The sequence below is a fragment of the Myotis myotis genome, unplaced genomic scaffold (genome assembly GCF_014108235.1).
Source record: "Myotis myotis isolate mMyoMyo1 unplaced genomic scaffold, mMyoMyo1.p scaffold_m19_p_54, whole genome shotgun sequence".
In the NCBI taxonomy this organism is placed as follows: domain Eukaryota; kingdom Metazoa; phylum Chordata; class Mammalia; order Chiroptera; family Vespertilionidae; genus Myotis; species Myotis myotis.
The window spans coordinates 47,968-65,392 of NW_023416362.1; the positions used below are offsets into that span (position 1 = coordinate 47,968).

The following is a 17,425-nucleotide window of genomic DNA, read 5'->3' on the forward strand; positions in this document are numbered from 1 at the left end:
TTTTCATGTACAAATCTTTCCCCTCTTTTTGTTGTTGTTGTTAATTTTCACCCAAGGATATTTTCCCATTGGTTTTTCAAGAGAGTGGAAGGGAGGGAGAGGAGAGAGAGAAAGGAACATCAATGAGATAGAGACATTGATCAGTTGTCCCCTCTACACACCCCAATCAGGATCAGGGATCAAACCCACAACCCGGGCACATGCCCTTGACCAGGGCTCAAACCCATGACCCTTCAATGTGTGGGCCAATGCTCTAACCACTGAGTAACAGTGGCCAGGGCCCAGTCTTTCGCCTCTTAATTAAATTTCTTTCTAGGTATTTTTTGGATGCTATTTTCTTTTTTGAGTTTTCATTGCTTGTTATAGAAACACAGCTGATTTTAGTGTGTTGATCTTGTGCCCTGAAACTTTGCTAAATTCTCTTATTAACTTTAGTAGTTTTTCTGTGAGTACTTTGGGATTTTCCATACATAGAATCATCATGGATATATGGAAAAAAGTTTCACTTTCGTCCTAATCTGGATACCTTTTTTTTAAAATATATGTTTTATTGATTTTTTTTTACAGAGGAAGGGAGAGGAATAGAGAGTTAGAAACATCGATGAAAGAGAAACCTTGATCAGCTGCCTCCTGCACACCCTGCACTGGGGATGTGCCCCCAACCAAAGTACATGTCCTTGACCGGAATCGAACCTGGGACCCTTGAGTCCACAGGCCTACACTCTATCCACTGAGCCAAACAGGTTAGGGCATGGATACCTTTCTTTTTGTTTTCCTGCCTAATTTCTCTGACTAGAATTTCTAGTACTATTTGAATTAAAGTTGCAGGCATCCTTGTCTTATGCCTGGTTTTAGGGGGAAATTTTTCAGTGTTTCAAAACTGAAAACAATGTTATTTATGATTTTTTCATACGGCCTTTGTCATGTTGTAGATGTTCTCCTCTATTTCTAATTTTCTGAGTGCTTTTACTGTTAATCTTTTTCGGCATCAGTCAAGGTGACTGTGTGGTTTTTTCAACCTCAATCTAGCAATGTGGTGTATTACATTGATTAATTTTTGTATTATACCACCCTTGCATTCCTGTGATAAATCCCATGTGTTCATGGTGTATAATTATTTTACTTCAGCAATACATTAAAAAGATCATTCACAATGATCAAGTGGGATTTATTCATGAGATGAAAATTTGATTCAGTATTTTCAAATCAATTAACATCACATAAACAAAATGAAGGATAAAAATCATATACGCATATCAATAGATGCAGAAAGCATTCCACTTCTGAGTGTTCACCCAAGAAGTGGAAGCACATGTTTATACAAATGTTCCCACACAGAAACTAGAGGTAGGTCCTTTGTGATTTGTTACCAAGAATATAGTTTCTACAGCAAACCCCACAAGGTAACCTGTTTCTTGATGAATTTTCTATGCATTAGTGATGAATGACTTCCATTTTTCCCATTTCCATTTAAAAATTACAGTCATTGGGATGTTTACTCTGATCAAGTTCACAATGAGAAATCCCTCCCCTCCGTTGGTATTGTACATCTGTTATTCCTAGACAGGCCCACCTTTCTGGAGTTGGACTTATACCTGTGTACTTTCAGTTGCTGTCAAGCATTTTGTTATTGTACTTAGCAGTTAAGACTCATCATGAATTCTATTTCAGCAAATACTTATCATTTGCCTGACCTTCCCACAAGGGAAGTCTCTGATGGTGTACCCGAAAGCCTCACTCACACTTCCCTCCAAGCGGACATCCACGTGTCCACCACCACCACCGTCCATGAGGAGACAGGATGAACTAAGGACAAGAGTTCAAGCATGTGCAGGGGAGAGGGCTGAAGAATCCATTCTGGGTCCCAGAAGGCTCCGCAGAGAAGGGGTGAGGGGAACTCCTGGTACAGGGCTCCTCCACTGCTTGCCCAGTCTCCTCTATGCCCCCCGATGCCCACGTCGAGGCACAACCTGCCCCACCACTTCCACAGGCAGGCCCACTAGCTCTGGCTCTGGCTCAGGAACACCCAGGGAGGGCAAGAGTGGGTCCTGTGTTGCTGCAGTTACTGTCTCTGCTCTTTGGACCATGTGGCTCATAATTTGGCTTCTGTCTTGTCCTGTGACCAGCACACTGGGTTTTGTTCAGTGTTTAGCAGGTGACTAGTGTCTGGCACCAGGGTTAAGAAATGAGCTTTAGAAGAGTCAGTCAAAACCAGTGGAATGGAAAATCATGCCAGCTCCAATCTGAGCAATGCCAGCTCTTAGCCAACATGATAGAATTTGTTTTTTTTAAATTTTTATTTAAACAAATGTCACCACACTACAGAGCTGTGGGCAACTAAGCCTCCTGTGTGGCCTAAGCATTTCAGGGGTCATAAGTGGACAAACAGTGGGCACCTAGGTGCCCCTTGCAGGTGAGTATAATGTTGTCCAGCAGCATCTCATCGCCAGCCCACATGCATGTGCGTTTCCAGGTCAGCTCTGCTCTGCATCTTCCCAAGGCCACGTAGCTGGTGAGGATAGAACAGGGGGTTTGTTTGTACCCAGGCAGATGGGCGAGTCTGGAAAACAAAGACTCATGGCTGCTTCCTCTGTCCACCTTGCAGCCCAAGCAAGAGGAGAACAGTCCCTCAGCCTCTTGCGCCCAGGCTTCCTCCACTTGCTCCTGCACCGTCATCCTGGGACTATCTTGCACCTGACACACAGTCAGCTTCCTGGACCTGGGCACCTGGGTGCTCGCCAGGAGCCAGGAGTGTTTTTTAACCCCACAAAGACAGTTTGATTTCTGACCCCACCGGAGTGGACAGCTGACCAACCCCATCAGAATTTCTTTCCCAGGAATTTGCAAGTGGATACAAGTGATTCTGGTTGAGTGCAAACTTCAGGTGGTTGGCTACTCTACAGAAAGTCCAGACGAGGGTTGTTCCATAGGCTCCTCACCATTCCTGGTGTCTGCTGCTGGCCCTTCCTATTGGTTCTGTGTGACACCTTTGCATCCTCATAACACCTCATTTTCCCTCATCACTTAAATAGCTTAACTTGGTTTCTCTCTCTTATGACAGAAAGTCTTAAAATAAGGACTCCCAAGTGTTAAGGAAACCATTAAGAGCTCACTCACAGGTATCCAAAAGTACCTGCCATTGCAACCCTGGAAAGCTCTGGAAAATCATAATTTTTCCAATATGCTTGAATCCAGGAACTAATAGAGTTGAGCCACAGGCCAGAAATGAGCTTGAACAGACAATCTCCTGCTAGAGCAACAGCAAGTTGGGTCTGTGGTGGACATTTGTCGCTTGGCTGCCCAGTCACCAGACACCCTTTGTGTTCTGGGGACCCCACCTTTCCACACCCAGTCCATGGATCTGTCTCCATACACTAGGACAGTGTGTCTCCCCTGGAGCTGCCCCACACCCTTCTTCCCAGTCAGACCACCTTATAGGAGCTTTTTCCAGACCTCACCCCCACTGATTTAATGAACAGAGGGCTAAGTGAGAAAGACCATCCCTGACCCACGTGCCCAGGTCAATTTGTTCATTTTGAAAATCAAGGTTAAAAAACACAATTGACATAGTGTACAACAATCCATCTGTTGAAGTGTAAAGGAGGGTAGAGTTGATGTGGGTTTTGGTTCAGTTGGGGAGGGCAGATAAGAAAAAGTCCAGGAGATTAAAAATGGCGGCAGAGTAGGAGGATGCTGCATGGACATGCTCCCAGGAACAAGCTGGAATTACAACTGAAATACAAAAAGGCTTCCTGAACAATCAATAGAAAACTCATAAGAGAGAACCTTGATACCCAAGGACTGAAGGTGGACACCGCATAGAGACTGGTAGGAGGGGCGGAGGCATGAAAGGACTGGCTGGGCACCCACAGATGGCAACTGAAGTCCCAAAGAGATATTTCAGCTGTTGGGGAGGGGGAGCCACTGAGAACTCTGGGATCTAATCCTGAAGCTGGGCTCCCCAGCAGAGAGCACCAAACTGAGGAGGGTGCCCACATAACATCTAGCTGTGAAAAGCAGTGGGCTGCTGTCTGCCAGGGAGTGGCAGCTGAAAGTTCAGGCACCCTCTTAAAGGGCCAACACACAAAAATTCCCTGTAGAGCCATCCACTTGGTGTTCTGGCAGAGGGAGTGTGAAGTGGACTGGAGCTGTGAGAGCAGAAAGATAGTTGACACACCCTATTGGAAAACACCTTGCCTTGAGGCCACTTTAGAGATTAAAAATAACAATTAGCCTCCAGGTGGAAGCAACTGCCCCACCCTGTTGAAAAAACTCTCACCACACCTGAGGATGATTGCCTGGGGGTAATTCAAGTCAGCATCCTATTAGTCTGTAGACAGAGGCAGTCTCTGGTGACTTTGAGTCTTTGCCTGATCCAATTAGTCAGAAGCATCCTTTAACATTGCCCTGCACTAGAGATTGAGAGGTGTAGAGGATCTACCTAATAAATAGTCACAAACAAAAACAACCAAAATGAGGAAACAAAGAAACAACCCCAAATAAAAAAAACTAGCAAATTCTCCAGAAGAAGAGATGAATGAAGCAGAGATAAGAAATTTATCTGAAACAGAGTTCAGAATAATGATGTTAAAAATGCTCAACAGTATGAAAAAAGATATAGTAATTATGAAAAGAGAACAGTCTGAGATAAAGAATGACATAAAACATTGGAAGGAATACACAGCAGATTAGGGGAAGCTGAGGATTGAATCAGTGAATTAGAAGACAGGTAATATCTATATCAATTAGAGAACCAAAAAGAAAAGACAATTAAAAAACAGGAGGACAGCTTCAGAGAGCTGTGGAACAATGTGAAACGTAACACCATTAGAATAGTAGGTGTGCCAGAAGAGGCAGAAAGGGAGAAAGGCATAGAGAAGGTGTTTGAATAAATAATGGTAGAAAACTTCCCTAACCTAGTAAAAGGAAAAGTCACAGAAGTTCAGGAGGCACAGGAAACCCAAACAAGAAGAACCCAAACAGACCCACGCCCAGACACATAATTAAAATGCCAAAAATTAAATACAAAGAGAAAATCTTAAAGGCAACAACAAAAAAGAAAACTGTTACCTACAAAGAAGTTCCCATAATGCTGACACCTGATTTCTCATCAGAAACTCTACAGACCAGAAAGTACTCAATGTAATGGAAAGCAAGGATCTGAGACTAAGATTACTATATCCAGCAAGGCTATCATTCAAAACAGACGGTCAAATAAAGAGCTTCCCAGACAAAAAAAAAAAAAAAGGCTAAAGGACTTCATCACCACCAAGCCAGCATTACAAGAAATGCTAAAGGGATTGTTGTAAGGGATTGCTGAGAAGAAGAAACAGAGAGAGAAACCTAGCCATACAGAATAAAATGGCTATAAATAAGTACCTCTCAATAAAAACCCCAAATGTGAATGGATTCAATGCTCCAGGTGTAGGGTAACTAAATGGATACAAAAACATGACCCAACTATATGGTGTCTACAAGAAACCCACATCAAAACAAAAGACACACACACAGGATGAAAGTGAAGGGATGGAAAAAATTTTTCCATGAAAATGGAAAAGAAAAAAAAGCTGGAGTAGCAATACTCATATCTGACAAAACAGACTTTAAAAGAATCATGCTAAGCAAAATAAGCCAGTCAAAGAAAGATAAATATCATATGATCTCACTCATTTGTGGAATGTAATGAACAACATAAACTGATGAACAAAAATAGAGCTGAAAGGAGGGGGATATACTAGATTATAATAGAATTAATCCTGTTATTTGCAGATTTTTAATAGTTCTTATAACTTTTGTGATGTCATAACATGTTAGTACAGTTTTGGTAATATTATACTTAAAAATCCTTTTATTCTTGAAATATTAATGTTTATTGCATGTAATATTATATGTAAGATTATTTTTCTTGAATAATTGGTGTTTATTGCATGTAACAATATCATTTAAAATTGTTTTTCTTGAGATATTAATGTTTATTGCATGTAACATTATTTAAGGTTATTTCTCTTGAAATATTAAGGTTTATTGCATGTAACATTAAAAAAAAAAAGAATGAGGAGTTAAAATCAGAGCCTGACTCTACCCAGTGAGTGACTGTGACCATGGAACTGTGTTTTTATACTTTTAAGCTTATGTTTGCTTTTTCTGTTATTGGGTCTCTTTCTATGGAGTAAAGAGAACAGTCAATCTCTTAGGCAATCTCAGAAGGCACGAGGCTAGGAAGAGACAAAGTAAGCCAGAGAAGGGGGAGTGTTTGTTGGAAGCAACAGGTAGTGTTTTAGAACAGAACTGAACGTGAGATAACCCAGGGCACTTGGTAGGGATAAAGGATGTGATAATAGTAGAAATTTGTATGTGTTGGACTCTTACCAAGCACTGATACAGTCTATATCTAAAAGGGAGATTCCCAGTTAAAAAAAAAAAAAAGGCAAATACACCAAAATCCTCTGTTAAACTAAATGAGCCCCCACCAAAGTCTATCGTATTCTCAGAAATTCCCATACAAAATCCATGATAAGGCCCATTTATATATATATATATTATATATATATATATATTTCAGAGAGGAAGGGAGAGGGAGAGATAGAGACATCAATGATGAGAATCATTGGTCGGATGCCTCCTGCACACCCCCAACTGGGGAGTGATTGAGTCTACAACCCGGGTATGTGCCCTGACTGGGAATCAAACCGTGATCTTCTGGTTTATAGGTTGATGTTCAACTGATGGGGAATATAAGACATTCGGGGTGGGGGGGGGGGCGAGGGGGGCAAGACCTGTTTTCCTAATTACTCCCAGTTTACAAAGGGACCATAAGCAAAGAATGTAGCCGCTTAGCTGGAGGGGAGGTCACTAGCACCACCCGGACCAGGCATTTAGAGACAATCTAACTTGCCCATTCTGACTGACTCAGGAGGGGCTGTGGAAGCCACCACAAAAGCCTGGTAGTTAGGAAACAGATAGAAAGCAAAGAAACCGAAGGGTATAAAGGGAAAGCTTCCTCCATATTCACAAACTCGGGATTTGGAGAACTGACCCTGAGTCACTGTCCTAGTACATGTGAAACAGCTGAAAATAAATGGGTTTACCCTGGACCTCTGAGTCCTCCCTGTGTATTTTTCAGTCGCCTGGTAAATTCCGTAACACAACCACTGAGACACGCCGGCCTGGCAAGGCTCATTGTTAACATGTACCATTAGGTGATTCTATTGTATGTGGTCCACACACTTTGACAACCCACACTTTGAGAAACACAGTTCTATGATATTTTATTTTATTTTTCTATGAATTTTTTATAATTAAATATTCTGCTTTTAAAATAAAAATAGATGTTTTTTGAGAAATAAAGACAATTTTTTTTAAATTCTTTTTTTTTTAATATATTTTATTGATTTTTTACAGAGAGGAAGGGAGAGAGATAGAAAGTTAGAAACATCGATGAGAGAGAAACATCGATCAGCTGCCTCCTGCACATCTCCCACTGGGGATATGCCCGCAACCCAGGCACATGCCCTTGACCGGAATCGAACCTGGGACCTTTCAGTCCGCAGGCCAACGCTCTATCCACTGAGCCAAACCGGTTTTGGCGACAATTTTTTTAAAAAGTCCAGAAAACATCTCTTCTTAGAGAAATATTGCTTTATTTACTTATTCATCTTTCTTTTCCTCCCCCGGGAGTGAAGGTTTCACTAGGCCTTTTGACAGTAGGGTCAGCTCTTGGAGGCCTGTGGCCTCCATTTCCTCATGGCCTCTTCCCATAAAACTCCTCGTGTTCCCCTTCAGGGTCTCTATGAGTTGCTGGAGTCGTTTGGCAAAAGAAGGAGCTTCGGTAGGTTTAGTGAAAGGTGGAGGTGGTTGGGGTGGTGTTGGAGGGGGTGGAGGTGGGGATAGGGCTGGGGGTCGGAGTAAGGGTGCGGTTGGGGGTTGGGGTGGGAGTAGGGCTGGAGGTTGGGGTGGGGGTAGGGCTGGGGGTCGGGGTGAGGCTGGGGCTGGGGGTCGGTATAGGGGTAGGGCTGGGGTCGGGGTAGGCTGGGGGGGTCGGGGTAGGGGTAGGGCTGGGAGTCGGGGTGGGGCTGGGGCTGGGGCTGGGGCTGGGGCTGGGGGTCGGTGTTGGGGTAGGGCTGGGGGTTGGGGTGAAGGTGGGGCTGGGGGTCGGGGTGAGGGTGCGGCTGGAGGTCGGGGTCTGGATGCAGGTGGCCTGAGAGGAAGTGGTTGAGGAAAGTGTTGGAAGTACCAAGGAGGGTTAGCAGAAGGGACTTGAGTGGGGTTTGTGGCAGTACTGGGAGGGGCAGGGGTGCCCTGCTGAGCCGGTTGAGCCATCTGCAAGGCCTGGATACCGATCTTGGAAGCAATCCAGGTCAGATAGGGCCAGGTGGATGTGTAGATTCCGGGGCGCTTGGCTCGGGCACAGCCTACCCCCCAGCTCGTGATTCCCACGACCACATAGGCGTCCTCTGAGCCTCTGCACATGAGCGGCCCACCACTGTCCCCCTGCCAGAAGGACACGGGAGTCACTCTCCGCTGAACCAAGAGCCACTTCTCCCTGTCGCCCAGGAGGGCCACAGGCTCTGGGCAGACAACTTCTGCAGCCACACAGTTTTCCGCTCCCAGAAACGCAGCTGGCTGTGGTGGAGGGTCCGTGGGGATGTGACGGGTGTGGCCACCAAGGGTTTCCTCCCGGGGAGGAGGAGATGAGGAACTCACGTGTCCGTGGAGGCACACGTGAGCGTGTGTGTGTAAGGGATTGGAAGGGTTGATATTCTGGGGAAGGACATACACGTTCTGTCCGGAGCCGTGTTTCGGTGATGTGATCGTTGTGTGAGGGTGGGAGAAGGTGCTAAAGGTGGGGGTTGGTTCTCTGTAGGGGCAGCTGGTGTTGTCACCGCCCATGTTCACTGTGACCGTAGACATGCAACCAGGGAAAGGGTCACTAGATCAGGTCCCCTGAGTGCATGGAGCTGAGGGATCCAAAAAGGAGGTGGCCATACGGGCCTGGGCACCCCCAGGACAGTTACCTGGCAGGTGTCGATGTTGCCTTCAGGGTAGCCTGCGCACACATTGGTGGAGCGAATGCGCCCTCTGTACCACAGGGTTGAGTTGCACAGGTTGAGGTCGAGGATGTCCACTCGCGCCTCCTGCAGCACAGGTGACATCTTGCGGTCTACAACCAGGGACTCGGTGGTCAGTGATCTCGGAGACACGCTGGGGAAGGCCCTGCCACCACCCCGCACAGCACCCTCCTCATCCTGAAATGCTCGATTTAAACCCAGACCCACCCTCCCCTTCACACAGCAGACCAGCGAGGGGTGGGGCGGTGTCCCAGGGCGCATGCCTTGGGGGGGACAATGGACAGAGGGATGTCGGGTGGGCGGTGTCGCTGAGATGTATGTTCGTGGTAGCTGATGGACCGTGGAGGGCAGTTGGCACCAGGCTGTGCTGAGCATTGTGGGGCCCACGGGTGTCGTGTCACGTAGTCCCCGCAGCAACCTCATGGCTTCTGCACGCCAGCTCCCTGCCCGGTCAGGAGCCTGGAGCACCGCCTGCCTGCGTTGCAGCAGGGATGTGCTGTGGCCTGGATTCAGAACCAAGTCCAGTTCTGGCTGTCAGTCGCCCTCCCTGTGGTCCTGTCAGGACTCCTCCACCCTCTTGGACAGGACCCCCCAGGTGGGCTGGCGAGCCCCGCCCCATGAGCAGGCCCCTCTCTGTTCCCAGGAAGTCATGAAAGAGAAGAAAGGGGCACCCCCATCAGCACCAAGTCAGACCTTCCTGTGCAGACTCTCTGTGGGTGCCCCTGGGTTGGGAAGGGCCAGCCTGTCTGCACGGGAGCAAGTCGGCCACACAGAGCCTGAGCGCCACCAGCTGCCCCCTCTTTGTCAGGGGGTCCCACAGACAGAGGTCCTGATGGCAGCTGCTGCTCTGGCCCCATAGCCCAGAGGGTGGGTTTGAACACCCACCATCTGCAGCGCAGATGGGGGCGTAGACAGGTAAGGCCTGGCGGAGGGGCGGGTGTGGACCATGCTACGTGGGCCAGAAGGGAAGACAGGACCCCACGGAGCACGTGGGTGGGGGCGAGGCACACAGCCGATGGCTCTGATGTTTCCAATCCCTTCGGCCCCACCTTCCCTGACCACCAAGCGGCAGGCCCAGTCTGCGCATGCTCCGCCCTGGGGTAGGGGTGACACCGAAATAGCGACCACAGAGGCTCCTTAGCCAGCGAGCTGCCCGTTCTGTCTTTGGCAGAGCCTGAGCCCAGAGAGCCAGAGATTTGTTGTGAAGAGCCTGGTGTCCTCAAGCAGAGAAGGGTTTTCTGGATCCCCAGGCCCTGTTTCACAGGACGCATGCTGACAGCCCGCCCTCCTCAATGGGAAAGGAGAGGGCTCAGAGTGTGTTCCACGGACAGGTGGAAAGGAAGGTGTGGAGGAAGGAGGGCACAGGAGTGGGAGCCTGAGATTTCTTTAAGACCCAGCCTTAGGGGAGGGGGACTGAGGGGGAATGTGTGTGCCAAAAAAACGATAGAAATCCCATTAGGTTTAGAGGGATTCTAGGACGAAAGAGGCCTTGCAAGACATCCAGGCTGCAGCTGGAGCCTGCACTCCCCAGCAACACGATAGCACGAACCCTGACATCAGCCTCTGGGACTGCGTGCACCCCGGAGGCTGGTGGTTGGGTGAGTGGGCAGTGCAGGTCCAGGGAGGGAAGGTCAAAGGTCAGCAGAAGCCAGTGGTAGCCAGGGCACCTGCGGGAGACACTTTTCCTGGGGAGACAGGTGGCAACCCTACCAGAAACTGAGCAAGCTTCAGGGAGGGGATGAAGAGTTAGAGAAGAGTCCCGGAATTACTGATTTTGGGGGTAGCAACAAAAGCTGAGTTTTAAACTCCACAAGATGAACAGCCTGGAATTAGAAAGCCTAAAGGGTCTGTTATCAGGTAACAGAAGAGCATGAGAGGTAAGTTAGCGTCAATCATATCTTCACAACAGTCAGGCGGCCCCCTGTGCAAAGCCCTGCCCTGCCGGCTCAACCTTCCTGCCACGGAGACCGAGACGGCAGACACCCCCCAAACCCCGCCCTCCTCCCTCTCCCTTCTGCAGGGAAACCCTACAGCAGCTGTGATGGGTGGGGAGGATTTGGGAGCTATGACTCCCAAGGGTGGGGGTAGACGGCCTGGGCTATGGCCTTTCCACTCACAGGTGGGAAAACTGAGGCCAGAGAGAGAAAGGACCGGCCTGCGGCCACAAAACCCCACTTAGAGCTTCTCTCCCCGTTTCAAAAATGCAGCACCAGTGGCCCTGGGCAGGCACTTGGCTCTCGCCCTCAGTTTCTCCAGCTGGAAAGGGACAGAGGTTGCACCCACCCAAGGCCCCCCACATACCCTTTCACCTCACAGTGCGCTGAGGGAACGCTGCGCAATGCCCCCGGAAGCCTCTCCCGGACTCACCGTTCTCCCTTGAGAACCCCCAGCCAGTCACCCAGCAGGACTGGGACGCTCTGGGCGGGCCGGCCTTAAACGGAGGCAGGCAGCCCGGTCCAACGAGGCTCCCACAGACCACGGGAGGGGTGACCTTCATGAGAGCAATGTCGTTGGCCTCTGAGATGGAGGAATATCTCTCGTGAAGGATGATTTTCTCCACAAATCTCTCCTGGAGGGGTGCTTTCACGGGCCCGGTGCTGCCATACTCGAGTTCCCTTGCTCCGAAAATCAGTCTCCAGTCGTATGGTTTTCTGTGCGCACAGAGGACCAGGTCATTCCCGCCTGGCACCTGGCACCGGCTGCGCCCGAGACCCTCAGCCCTCTCCTCGCAGGGGTCCCCTCGACATGCTGTCAGGTGGCCACTGGGCCCAGAGCTCCAGGACACTCTACATGGAGACATGCCCCCCGCAAGAAGGTCCCTGACAAGAGCCCTTGGGAAGACCCCCTGCCCGCTCCCACACCTACTTATTGAGCCTGAAGCAGTGAGCAGCGGTGAGTACCCACTGGGCATTCAGCAAGGTGCCTCCACAGGCATGGTACCTCCGGCTGTTGTGGTAGGTGAAGACCTGCAGGCTGACCATCCAGGGCCACGCCCCGTGAGCAGCAGCCTGGCCTCCGACCACACGTGTGGTCGCTTGAAGGGTCTGCCTGAACGGTAGCCCACAGGAGCCACTGAGGAGAGACCACGGGCATAGATGAGGCCGAGAGCAGACACAGCCTGTCCTTGTGCCTCAACTGAGAGCAGGGATATGGGGTTTAAGAGTGGGAAAGATCACCCGGCCAGCGTGGCTCTGTGGTTGAGCATCGACCTGTGAACCAGGAGGTCACAGTTCGATTCCCGGTCAGGGCACATGCCCGGGTTGTGGGCTCGATCCCCAGTAGGGGACATGCAGGAGGCAGCCAATCAATGATTCTCTCTCATCATTGGTGTTCCCATCTCTTTCTCCCTCTCCCTCCCTCTTGAAATCAATAAAAATATTTTTTTTGAAAAAAAAAATCTTAAAAAAAGTGGGGAAGATCTGGGAACACGAAGGCAACTTTTGGTGTAGGGCCAGAGGGGGTGTCATGAGGGACATGTTGTGGGGCTGTGACGAGGCAGGAGCCACAGGCTCCAGGAAATGTAGTGAGGGCTGTGACTTCTTGGGTCTTGTGGGTGTAGCCACAGGTGGGAGGAGAGGGTGCCACAGGCAGCTGGGAAGATGGACAGTGAGGGCCATAGAAGTTGGGGGCCAGGGGCTCGGGGAGGCTGACATGGGAGTGCAGGGTGCCATGGCCTGGGGTCTTCAAAACCAGACTTTGGGGTTCAGGATTAGCTTAGGCAGTGACAGGAGAGGTGAGGACCTTGTCAGATGGAGGGACCCCTGGTGTAGGGAGGCTGTGGGGGTCAAGAGGTGGGATTGGTGTCACAGGTGAGAGGCCATACTAGTTTGGGACTTATTGGCATGTGGGGTATCCTGGAGGCTGTGGGGTCTCAGGGGTGTGAAGGCCCTAGAGCTACAGCAGATTGATGCTTTGGGACTCATCCACAGGCTGGGGCATCTCATGTCTGCGGGACTGGTGAGCATCAGGATGTAGGTGTGCAGGTAGATCCCCATGCTGTGCATGCCCTCAGAGCTGGGGGACCCAGGGCAGCTGGGCCCAGGACTCTGGGCTGAGGATGCTGGGAGCAGGGAGTCTGAGTCAAGCGGTGGGTCTCCAGGGGACTGCGAAGGCCCCAGCATGGCCTCCTCTCTGGACAGAGGCCTTCTGAGTCTGCTCTTCAGAAGGCACCCCATCCCCCGTCAAGGTCCCGGACACTTACTCACACGTGTTGTTAACTTTGGCGACTACAGACGCTGCCAAGACCAGCAGAACGGCAGTTGGCAGCATCTCCACCATCATCCTGCCCAGCCGCCGGGAGGCCCGCTGACCTCACAAAGCTCTGAGCATCCTGACCAATCAGCAGGGCCAGCTCCCCCACCCCACCCCCAGCAGGCAGGCCTGCAGGAACCCCTTAGCCCAACCAGTTCTTGCTGAAATGACTTCCCCACTCCCACACAGGTTCTCCTGGGTGAGGGAGACTCAAGTGCAGCCCCTCCCTTGTCCCCAAATCTGGCCAGGATCTTCAAGGTCCCACTTCATCTGAGATGACAGAGCCCGCCTTCCTTAACCCGCTGCAGAGTCCACAGGTCTCATATTCTCTACCTGAGTGTATTCTGATCTCCTTTCTGAGACCTGCATGCAGCAAGATGGTGTCCCCTATAATTGTCAGGAATTCTCATCACAGTTACCTGAATATCATGCAGTGCCCTTTCTTTTTTTTAAATATGTTTTTATTGATTTTAAAGAGAGGAAGGGAGAGGGAGAAAGAGATAGACACATCAATGATGAGAATCATCAATTGGCTGCCTCCTGCACGCCCCCCACTGGGGATTGAGCCCGAACCTGGGCATGTGCCCTGAGCAGCAATCAAACCTCCTGGTTCATAGGTCAACCCTCAACCATGGAGCTAGGCCGGTCCTGGAAGTATCCTTTCTTCTGATTGTCAGGAGACAGCATCTCAGCCACCAGGGATACCAATGCTCACCTCACCTCACACACCTGAGTGTTAAAGTGTCACCTGGCCCGGCTGGGAGTTATACCAGGGAGTTATCTCTCCTCCCTGAAGATGAGGTGTCTCTTTCCTTCCATCTCAGGGCCAAAGCCTTCTCTCCACCACCCAGTGTCACTCGTCACCTCTCTCCCTGAGAACCAAGTCTCACATACTCGACCTGAATGGCAGAGGTGACCTCTCACCGAGATGAGCGTTCTGAGGTTCCAACCACCGCGCGCAGTGTCAGGATCCTCACCCCCACCTGGCTGCCAGGAGGTCCCCCCCACCCCCACCCCGCTCCCTGAGCACAGTCTCCTCTTCCTGCCAGCAGGTCGTGAGCATTTATCTCCTCTTCCTGAGCATCTCGAGGTCTCGTCTGCCCTGCCTGAGGGTCGTGGGCAAGGGTCTTCTATGCCACACCTGAGTGTCCCAATGCTGCCTCTCCTCTACCTGGTGTCTGGGGATCCCATCTCTTCTGTCTATATCTGCAGGTTTCACCTCCTCTCTCTAAGTGACTAGGGGTCTCACCTGCCCCACTTTATATAAAGATGTCTTGCCTCCCCTAATGGAGCGTCCTAAGGCCTCACCTCCCCTGAGTGTCGGGCATGTCCATCTTCTATTTGTCAGGACATCTCATTTTCTCTAGATGAGCATCCCCAATCCTCTCTCCCGAGGGTCAGAAGGTCTCCTCTCTCCCATTACTGGGCTGGAACATCTCATCTCTGTTTCCCAGAAACTGACGAGGCTTTGTCCACCCCCCTCCCCCGCCCCCCCCGCCCTAGGTGTGGCGGGATGCATCACCCAAGTCACTTGAGTTTGGACCTGCATTGTTTCCCTTTCTTTCCAGCAAAAGTCTTGTTTCCCAGGATGACAGGTCTCAATAATCATAATCAACTCTTTGTGTCACAACATTTTTGTCTCTGCTGCCTGCATGTCAGGCCGTCTTCCTCTCTTTCTGCCTGAGTGTGCAGAGGGCCCGCACCCTTACGTCAGCTTCAGGGCTCTCAGGCATCTCTCTAAGACAGTGATGGCGAACCTTCTGAGCTCGGCGTGTCAGCATTTTGAAAAACCCTAACTTAACTCTGGTGCTGTGTCACATATAGAAATTTTTTGATCTTTGCAACCAGAGTAAAACAAAGACTTATATTTTTGATATTTATTTTATATATTTAAATGCCATTTTAACAAAGAAAAACCAAAAAAATGAGTTCGCGTGTCACCTCTGACACGCGTGTCGTAGGCTCGCCATCACTGCTCTAAGAGGATCCCTTACTTCCCAGACCCAAGTGTCACAGGATGTGGGTCTTCCACTGGAGTCTCAGGAGCCACATCTCCACTCGGCAAGAACCCACGGTCTTTTTTCTACTCTTTCTCTTTCTTTCTCTTTCTCTCTCTTTCTTTCTTTCTTTCTTTCTTTCTTTCTTTCTTTCTTTCTTTCTTTCTTTCTTTCATCTTTCTCCTTTCTTCCTCCTTTCTTCCTCTTTTTCTTCTTTCCCTTTACATCAGGCAGCCTCACCTCCTCTATCTGAAGGTCAGGAGGTCAGGAGGTTTCACCAACCTGAGTGTTAACAGGTTGCAGTTAGGAGGCCTCACTTGTTTTAAATCAGTGTCAAGATTGTGCTTGATCAAGTAACCAAAAAAAAAAAAAAAAGGTCTTTGGAAATATAGTTATGGAAATAGCATTAAGAATTCACGGAGTGATATTAAAGTTTTGACTGTTTAAGAAAAGCCAATTCAGGTGTTTTTACATGATTTTGATGGGCATAAAATTGATATGGTATTTAGATCCATGAGAATAATTTACCAGAATGATGTACCATTTATTTTAAATGTTGAAATGCACCCTTTTCTGCAAATCACAACTTTACAAGTATTTAAATATATGATCAAAACGTTGGATATACACTTTGAAATGAAGAGCAGGACCTAATTTTTCAAAACATTGAGGGTTATGCACTACCAGGGTTAGGGGACCCAACGTCTGGATTCCACAGAATAATTGTTTTACTCTACAGAGCGATGCCCACTCCTGGTTCTAGAAGGGGCTGCCAGGCATCCTACCTCTTGAAAGTCCCTGGTGTAAGCCTTGAGGTTCTGGCTCTCCAAGGCCTCGGGCGGCTTCTGACCTGCAGGGACGTTTGTCCTCTCCCTCAGACACTTGCGGAGCCAAGGCCATGCCATCTCCGTGGGAGCCGGCTCCACCGCTCCAGCTCTTCCCTCTGCTGCTGTCCCATCCCAGAGAGACCAGCTCCAGGTGCAGCTCAGAGGCCTGCCTCCTGGTGCCAGCACTCGGCCCCAGCAGGGGGCAGGGTCTCCACTCCAGCCCACACTCAGACTTCCTTCATGGCCCCTTCTGTCTGAAGAGCAGCTTCTAACTTCAAGCAGAAACTTGAAACTGTGGGGCTTTCTAGACAGATGGCGAGCCTCTCGAGGTCAAAATGCCCAGCAGTCACGGTCTCTGCCTCACCAGGGCCTTCCTCACCTTCCCCACGAGGCCTTTGCTGGCTCCCAAAGCACCTGTGCCCCTGCACCGCCTCCGGGTGGAAACACGGAATCCACCCCTCATGTCTCTGTGGCTTCTCTCCACCACGCACCCTTACTCCCTCTGGGACCAGCACACGACCCTGGAGGCATCTCCCAACAGTCTCACCTGGCTCGGTGAGAACCTGAGTCAAGGCCGACGTTTCTCGATGTCACGTTCACGCTGCACCTTCACACAGTGTGGCCAGGCTCTGCACCCACCACCCCTCCTGCAACTCTCTGGTACACAACTTCTCTGGCATATCAGCTCTGAAGGCCGGGCCCTCTCAGCCCTGGACCCTGCAGTCTCCACCTCTCACTTCCTGGGAAGTGTCCACCCACTCACCTCTGTTCATTCTCCTTCCACCCATCAGGCTGGCCACGCCCACCAGGTGCCACACCGGACCTGCCACATCATGGGCCGTGGCAGCTGGCTGCTTACCTGTCAGCTCAGGGAGAAGTGAGACTTGGGCATGGGCAGCAGCTGTCGGGGCAGGACGACAGGGACAGACATGGGAGGGCTGACAGGCAGGAGCAGCAGAATGAGAAATTGGGCTCTGGGAGGAAAAGAGAACAGACAGGGCCCCAGAGGACAACCAGACTTCCAGCTGGGGACTGGCCAGTGAGCAGAAAGGAAAGCTTCCAGGAGCACAGGCTGAGGTCCAGTGAGACTCAGAGAGAAGCAAGGAGCCGGTGGCATGGAGGTCAGTATAGAGTCAGGATCAAAGAGGGGGCCTGAGCCATCAGTGCCTATGGCTAAACGCTCATGCCTAGGCTGGGTGGGGGGGAGGGGACAGCTCTGTGACCTAAGGGACAGCAGGGTCTGTGCTCCCAGTATCTCCTCAAGCAGGCAACTGAGAAACAG

The 17,425-nt window shown here is 50.1% G+C and overlaps 1 protein-coding gene across 1 annotated transcript; it reads right to left on the bottom strand.

The window, feature by feature from the left end:
- Positions 1-6,147: 6,147 nt before the first annotated feature.
- ACR (acrosin) lies at positions 6,148-11,917 on the bottom strand. The gene is made up of 3 exons (XM_036311263.1): positions 9,015-11,917; positions 8,122-8,490; positions 6,148-6,162 (listed from the first exon to the last, which is right to left on the bottom strand). The coding sequence occupies exons 1-3, from the start codon at positions 9,489-9,491 to the stop codon at positions 6,148-6,150; spliced, it is 861 nt and encodes a 286-aa protein (XP_036167156.1). The 5' UTR covers positions 9,492-11,917.
- Between the last annotated feature and the right edge of the window lie 5,508 nt (positions 11,918-17,425).